The following is an 8359-nucleotide window of genomic DNA, read 5'->3' as shown; positions in this document are numbered from 1 at the left end:
TGATATTCTCAATAACATGAAAATAAACCAATATTTTTTCGAACATTTATTCAGAAAATAACAGAAAGTATCAGTGAACATTACCAATCACAAAAAAGAGGTGTATTTTCGCGTCTTTCCCGGTGATACATGCGTTTTTCTATTTTCCCGGACGGCATCCGACGTCCGGATTTTACACTGTGCCGAAACAGAAACTTCCAGCATCAAAACAAATCATACAAAAATACTCATTATCAGTGAATGCGGATCTTTTCGGTTTGAGTGCCTATCGAATTTAAATGTTTTTTTTTTTTTTATTCCAAAGTATGTATTTTGATGTGGAAAACCCTAAAATGATAACCATTTTGTGGAGAAATTATTTATTAACACTTAAATTGGCTTATATCAATCAATATCTTACTGAAATGCTGCGATTTCTCTGTGCGCTTTCTTGATTTTCAGGGCACTACTGAACCTAAGAAAACCCACCTAACCTAGCATAGGGGCCCTGTATCCCTACCTAGGCCTACCGGGGGGGGGGAGCCCCCCTGCGACCCCCCCCCCCCTTAAGGCCACAGTGATTTTCGGGACACTACCGAACCTAATACAACCACCTAACCTAGGGCCCTGTACCCCTACCTAGGCCTAGCCCCTGCGACCCCCGCACCTTACAGCCACTACCTATCACATCCATCAATAAATAATTTCTCCACAAAATGGTTATCATTTTTGGGTTTTCCACATCAAAATACATACATTGGAATAAAAAAACATTAAAATTCGATAGGCACTCAAACCGAAAAGACCCGTGAAGGCATTTTAAAGACAATCTTAAAAGAGAACTAATCATCAATTAACACTACACATGTCTGTATTCATGATATACATATGAACATGTATGGATACTGTTTGATATATCAAGAGAACATATAATAGAGGACAGTGACTGCTAATTTACAATTTATACAACAGAAAGTAACCTTGTATTAAAAAATACTTAACTTTTCTAATTCCTACAGTGCATTAGTGGATGCAGTGATCGTACAAAAAGAATTAATGCCCTCATATGTCAAGCCTACACTCTGGCTCATTCACTGGACTCTCAGTTTGAAAGAGATCTAAGATATAGTACTGGTAAACACAATACATTATACAGTCATCAGGCTTAAACCAAAAATAACAGTTGCTAGCAAAAAAACCTCTCAAATTACCTAAAAGAAAAGTTTCACACAAAAATAATTCCTCGGAAAACCAACGTATGTTAGCCTATTAGTCATAATATTCTCATATAGCTATATCACACTAGCATAGTGTTTACAAACCAAAATTCTGGTACAAAAAAAAAAAAAAAAACAACTGTGTGCACACTAAACCTACAGGTGACACCAACTGGTGTATTACGCCTTCACACCGTGCCAGGGACAGTACATTCAACGGTACACCTGAGGGCTCACTCGGACTCCCCGGAGCCCCTCCTTGTGTTACAAATCAAAGTACTACTACATAAAAACAAAAAACAACAGCTGTATCAAAAATCAATTAATGCGCATCACCATCAACAGTTAACTAACTGTATCATACTTACAAAAAGTATCATAGCCAAACAAAGTTCTGTTCCTCCACTCAGAACGCTTCTACAGGCTTCTGCAAATATCCATGCAAAAAAGCAATAAAATGACAAAATGTCAAAATGAATGCCAAAATGAATGGGACCATCACAGACTCATTTGAGCTATGCCTGTACTCTGCACTAAGTAAGGCATGCCTGGGATCCCCGGAACCCGCTCCTTGGGTGGGGGTGTTTCCCCTTCCCTCCGCGTTCATTGCATGAACTCTGGCGGCGGTCTTCCTCAAAGCTTCTCGCTTAAGGACAACAAAGCAACCTCTCCTAAGAAAGGGTCCGCCAGCATAAAAATCTGGCCTCCTTTCCCTCCACCGGGATCAGGTAGGGCATAAAAAAACATTAAAACAGAACACCAGTCCAACCAGACGGTGAAAAAAGAAAATAATTCTTCAACATCCACAACAGGAATGTCCAAATTCCCAAGCTTCATTCAATCAGCATCTGCCAACTCACAACAATGGACATCAGAAATCTCTAGGGCATCTTGACGCCCAAGTACAGAGTCTCTCTCTCTCTCTCTCTCTCTCTGGCATCGTCATCAGGGCTACGAACTCTCCATGCCCAATCATTCAAATTCCAATCTGGGCAAACTGCTGACACATTGCTCGCATCACAACCGAAAACAAGCTTTCTGACAGAAGTTCTACAACAGAGACACAACCTACATACAGTGCTTTCACAGCAGCAACATTCCCATCTTGGGTTGTCTCATCTCTTTTGCCCGCGCTTAACTAAGCCGAATTCAAACTCTGTCAAACAAACAACAATCATTCTAGGACACTTATTGTTAACCACAACATGCAAACAAACACTCTTGTCTTACCATCACATCATCATTACCTAATTTGCACTTTATAGCCCTAAGCCATGTAGGCCTGGGCCTTCCAATTCGTTTAGTGCCTTGTGTAGCCCAACTAACGTTTGGTGAATTAATCTCTCTTGGGGAGTGCAATAACACATCAGAGAGAACTAATTTGAAACAGAAACTTCCTAGTGCGATTACGAATAGGGAAAACCATTCCAATGAGATCTACGTTAAATCTCAAACAACGAAAAATACAATGTGGAAAACGTAAATTTACATTAAAACTGATGAAGTAAACCCGGTGTATCCAGAACTAAGGTTTTATTCAATTAACAATTCCACTGTAGTTGTACACTGCAAACAACAAAACAAACATTATCAGACAGTCATAAACATAAATAAACTTTTGTGTTAACTAACAAGGTACATTCATCACACTCCTTATGAACAACAGGATAATATAAACAGGTTTATTTTTAGCACATTCTTCCCTTCTGAGTTAAGTTCACGTGGAGTAATCCTGAAGGTACTTTGGAGGTTACCTCACTCTCTCTGACCTTCGAAGTGGAGGAGGTGAGGCTACCTGTTGAGGCACTATACGTGATTCGTGAAGAGTGTCATTCTGAGGAGCAGTATCCACATGGGAGAAACCACGTGCAATTTCCTGGGGAGCATTCACAACTGACAATTCCTCAAGAACCTCGGACTGAGGTGCAGGATCCCCAGCATCTGAATTTTCTCGGTTGTCACTAGCCATAGGAGCAAGATGTCTTAATGAAACCGTAGTCGCCCTACCATCTGAAAGCTTCACATGAGCATACTCAGGGTTCGTCTCTACGATTTCAGCCTCATCCACCAAGGGGTCGTTCTTACTGTGTCTTACATGGCGTCTCAGGAGAGCACGTCCTCCTTGGATAAGCCAACTAGGCAACGATTGGCCGGTGGTGGACCTTCTACTATGTAGGAAAAGGCGCTCGTGAGGAGTACTATTCGTGGAAGTGCACAACAAGGAGCGTATAGAATGGAGAGCATCTGGGAGAACAGTTTCCCACTGAGACACATCAAGGTTTCTTGTCTTAAGGGCCAATGTTAGAGTTTTCCATATAATTCCGTTATATTTTTCAGCCTGACCATTGCCTTTAGGGTTATAAGGTGTAGTGCGACTGGTAGCTACACCTTTCTTCATAAGGAAATCCTTCAGCTCTTCAGACATGAATGATGCACCCCTGTCAGTGTGGATGTATGCTGGCATACCAAACAAAGCAAATAGTTGCACCAAACAACTGATGACAGTTCGAGTGGTCATATCAGCGCAAGGGAAAACAAAAGGGAACCTTGAAAATTCATCCACAACCGTGAGGAAGTACTTGTTTCTAGATTGAGAGGGAAATGGGCCTTTGAAATCTAAGTTCAGCCTCTCGAATGGCTGGGTTGCTTTGATCAGTTGTCCCGAGTATTTGAAGAATCGAGGTTTGAGCTCTAAACACACTTGGCAAAAGGTGGTAATTTTTTTCACTTCTTCTACCGAGTAAGGTAGATTCCGCCCTCGGACGAAATGCATCATACGAGATATTCCTGGGTGACATAGGATTTCATGAAGTTCTCGGAGTTTATCAGAAGTAGTGGCACCACAGATGCGGGAGAGAGCATCAGCTGGTATGTTCTCTGTTCCTGGACGGTATACTATATCATAGTGAAAACATGAGAGTTCAACTCTCCACCTTGCTATTTTGTCATTCTTTATTTTACTGTTTGATTTAGAGTCAAACATAAACTTTACACTACGCTGGTCCGTGATGAGCTTGAAATGGTGTCCAATTAAGTAGTGTCTCCACTTCCTCAATGCCTCCACTATGGCATAAGCTTCCTTTTCCACTGCAGAATGTCCCTGTTCACTGCGAGTGAGAGTGCGGGAGAAGAAAGCCACTGGGCGATTATTCTGTGTCAGAGTAGCTGCTATTGCATGACCTGAGGCGTCCGTTTCCACAGTGAAAAGAGAGGTGGGATCAATGGCCGTTACCACAGCACTAGCAATGTCTTTCTTCAAGTTCCCGAGAGCTTGCAGTGCTTCAGTAGATAAAGGAAAACCATTGGCTTGTGTGAGAGGGCGGATTTTCTCTGAAAAGTTTGGGATCCATCTAGAGTAATGTGCAAGCAATCCCATGGTCATGCGAAGAGAAGCTGCATCCTTTGGGGGTGAAAGATTCCACAGTGGTTGCAAGCGTTCTGGATCAGGTTTGATTTCCCCATCCGTTACTGAATACCCAAGTAATTTAATGGTTCTGACTTTGAAGTCACACTTGCTGTGGTTTAGAGTCAGGTTGTATTCTTCGGCCACCTTCAAAAACCTCCTTAAATTCTGATCATGTTCCTCCTCTGTCTCACCACACACAGTAACATTGTCTACATAAGCAAATGTACCACCTACTTTTTCTTTCTTAAGGATTTCGTCAATCACACGTTGAAAAGCAGCCACTCCATTTTTCACTCCAAATGGAATGCGATTGAACTCGTAAAGTTTACCCCCAGCTTCAAATGCAGTGTACGGTCTCTCTTCTTCTCTTATTGCAACCTGATGATATGCACTTTTCAGATCTAAGGTACTGAACACCTTGTACTGTGCAATGTTGTTCACCATCTCGTCGATATTTGGCAAGGGGTAAGCATCAAGCTCAGTGAACTTGTTTATAGTACGAGAGTAATCTACAACCATCCTCCTTTTCTGATTCTCCCCTGATGTCACCAGCACTTGAGCTCTCCAAGGAGAATTGCTGGGCCTTATTATTCCTTCCGACATCATACGCTCAATCTCCGCTTCAATGAACTTCTTGTCACTCAAGGAGTATAGTCTTGACTTATTAGCCACTGGTCTACAATCTGGCGTCAGGTTCTTGAAAAGGAAAGGAGGGGACACCTTAACAACACCTAGTGAACATATCTTCAAAGGAGGTTTCTCTCCTCCAAAATCCATTTCCAGACCAGAATGTTTCCTCAGGAAGTCATGGCCTAGAATCACATCACTACATAATCTTTGTAACACCTTGAGTTCAACACCGTGATAAGTCTCTCCTTTTAACTCCAAGTCCACACTACACATCAGCCATGGAGACTTTTCCATGCTCTGGAGACATAGTTTGTTTAGGTCCACTAAATTATGACGCACAAAGCTGTCCGAACTCCCAGTATCAATAAGGGCACTGACAGGGCTACCATTAAGCTTGAGAGTTGTTATAGATTTTTCAAGACACTTAGGGGAGGCCCCCACTATAGAAGCTAGCATTGCTGAAGAATATTTTGGGCTAGAAGAGCCACTCGCCTGTTTCACAGAGCGGCACACCTTAGCATAATGTCCTTGCTTCTTACATTTCAAACACACTGCGTCCTTAGCAGGACACTGAGTTCGGGGATGCTGGTTGTTCCCACAAAAAAAACATCGAGCACTAGAAGTAGCAGCAGAAACAGACACACTGTTATTTTCAGCACTAAACGATTCCTCCTCTTGATTCATTGCTGACACAGCAGCATTAACAGGTTCTGCTGAAGAGTAGGAGGCTGAATGCTTCTGGGCCATTTCTAGAGTGCGGGCCTGTTCATAAGCAGTATTTAAGTTCAGTGTCAAATTCTCCAACAGACACTGGCGTATTGCACTAGAGACCAAACCATTAATAAAGGCATCCCGAACATAACTGTCACATGCTTCCTCCGCAGTTACACTTTTGAATTGACAGTCCTTAGCAAGTAGCTTCAGTGCCTGCAGGAACTGATCCAGGGACTCACCCGAGTTTTGCCTGCGAGTAGCAAGTAGATGCCTGGCAAATATTTCATTGTTCGGTTTCACGTACAAAGATGTCAAAACCTCTTCAGCGTTCTCATAAGTCTCACACTCAGAAATGTAGTCATACACACTAGGAGCCACATAGTTAGTGAGAAGAACCAGTTTGTCAAGCGTAGGGGTAGTCAGCTGCACCGCTTCAACGAAGTTTGTAAATGTCCTCAGCCAGTGTGTCCACTCCTTGGCGGCCTGGGCAGAGTCAGGGTCCACATCAAACCGGGATGGGCGCAGAAGCCGTTCCATGGCGACTGAATTGATTAATTGAATAAATTGAAGTAAACCCGGTGTATCCAGAACTAAGGTTTTATTCAATTAACAATTCCACTGCAGTTGTACACTGCAAACAACAAAACAAACATTATCAGACAGTCATAAACATAAATAAACTTTTGTGTTAACTAAGAAGGTACATTCATCACACTCCTTATGAACAACAGGATAATATAAACAGGTTTATTTTTAGCACAACTGAATGCTATAGAATTTCTCCAAGGTCAAAACTGTTCCCAAATTACGTTAAACTTTATTCAGAACATAGCAAATTCTTCATAACCTGTCACTGAGGTCAACAAAATATAATCTCTTTAATGAATTTCCAAGGAAAAAAAAAAAACTTTCTTACTACCCTACCCTTAAGGGACAATCATTAGCCTCAAAATAAAAAAAATCTGTTTTTTCATACACTATCTCACAAATCTCTGATACCACCAGACGCAAAGAAACAAATTCTCACCCATTTTTTTTCCATTCTGTGTGTGCAATCTCGCATCTCTCTCTCTCTCTCTCTTTCTCTCTCTCTCTCTCTCTCTCTCTCTCTCTCTCTCTCTCTCTGCACGTCTCATCCCTTCATGCGCACGTATGCAAACATTTGCACACACAGGGACTTACATGGGTCGAATTCTGCTGACCCAAACTCTCCAACAGTCACCAAAATCTTTCGTCCTCGCATCTTTCAGCGAGCAACGAACTTAAAGCTAAAAACATCAGAAAAAAAAAAAAAAAAAAAAACATAGCACGCAAAAAATACTGAAACTGAAAAAAAAACAAAAAAACAAACCGAGTTCAAAATCTTAAAATTAGTCCTTAACTTATACATAAAACAGGCATTACGGAACAAAAAAAAAAAAAGAAAAAATGAAAACAAAACAGAGTACATAGAGTCTTGTTTGACCTTTGAGACAAGTCACTGAGACTTGCATAACTCTGAAGGGCAATTAGCTAGCCTCTTATTGGTCTCTGAATGTACACAACAGATTTTGAGCGAAGCGAAAAATCTATTTTTGGGTGAGATAGCCATGTCGTTTTTACGGGCTGCCCAGCGGCAAGAGCCCGTGTCTTACATATGGTAAGGCAATCTACACACACACACACAGCCATGTCGTCCTGATGGAAGGTTCCCTCAGTAGCTTCCTAGGGTATATCTAACTACAGTGGATATTCCCAGAGAATTAAACTAAAGGTTATCACAGAATTCTAACTTCTGGTGCGAGTACCCTAAAGGTTTCCCTCTAGGATATCGTATATCAACAGGCATTAACACGCCACATAGCTATCTGCACCCCATATAGAGTTAACACTTCGATATGGGAATGGGCTGAGTAACTGAGGAGCCGTTCCAAAGTTACTCTCATCCGTGGCTACTTTTGGTACTCAAGACGTAAACAAACGGGCGCCATTGCTAAATGACGTCACGTCCGTCTTCATCCTGAGCTCAGCTCCTACCAATCTCCGCGATACAGTAGGTCAGGGAGGGGCCTGAAAGGCTGAACTAGAATAGACGGGAGGGTCCATCAGGACGACATGGCTATCTCACCAAAAAATAGATTTTTCGCTTCGCTCAAAATCCGTTTTTTGGGCTCAAGCCATGTCGTCCTGATGGAAGTGTACCAGAGAATTAATGTATCGTGGATTTTTTCCCCTTTAATCCAAGTGCCAAGGTCTTCGAGCAATATTTTAGTAAATATCCTTACCAGAGATTCTATGATGAACTGGCTTCCTGCCCCCCTGGCAGGGAAGTCTTGGTGGACAATAGGAATATCTCGAAGTGATCATTGAAGAACTATTCACCTGGTGGAGAGATCATGCTGGTCTCGGAGACAGAACAAGGGTTAATATTCGA

The 8359-nt window shown here is 41.9% G+C and overlaps 1 protein-coding gene across 1 annotated transcript; it reads right to left on the bottom strand.

The window, feature by feature from the left end:
- Window positions 1-4661: 4661 nt before the first annotated feature.
- On the bottom strand, window positions 4662-6483 carry LOC137641160 (uncharacterized). Its single transcript, XM_068373601.1, has 3 exons — window positions 5323-6483; window positions 4794-4980; window positions 4662-4711 (listed from the first exon to the last, which is right to left on the bottom strand). Exons 1-3 carry the CDS (start codon window positions 6481-6483, stop codon window positions 4662-4664), a joined length of 1398 nt encoding a protein of 465 aa, XP_068229702.1.
- Between the last annotated feature and the right edge of the window lie 1876 nt (window positions 6484-8359).

The sequence above is a fragment of the Palaemon carinicauda genome, chromosome 5 (genome assembly GCF_036898095.1).
Source record: "Palaemon carinicauda isolate YSFRI2023 chromosome 5, ASM3689809v2, whole genome shotgun sequence".
Classification (NCBI taxonomy): Eukaryota; Metazoa; Arthropoda; class Malacostraca; order Decapoda; family Palaemonidae; genus Palaemon; species Palaemon carinicauda.
Note: the sequence above shows the minus strand (reverse complement) of the source record. Positions and strands in the feature narration are given on the sequence as shown.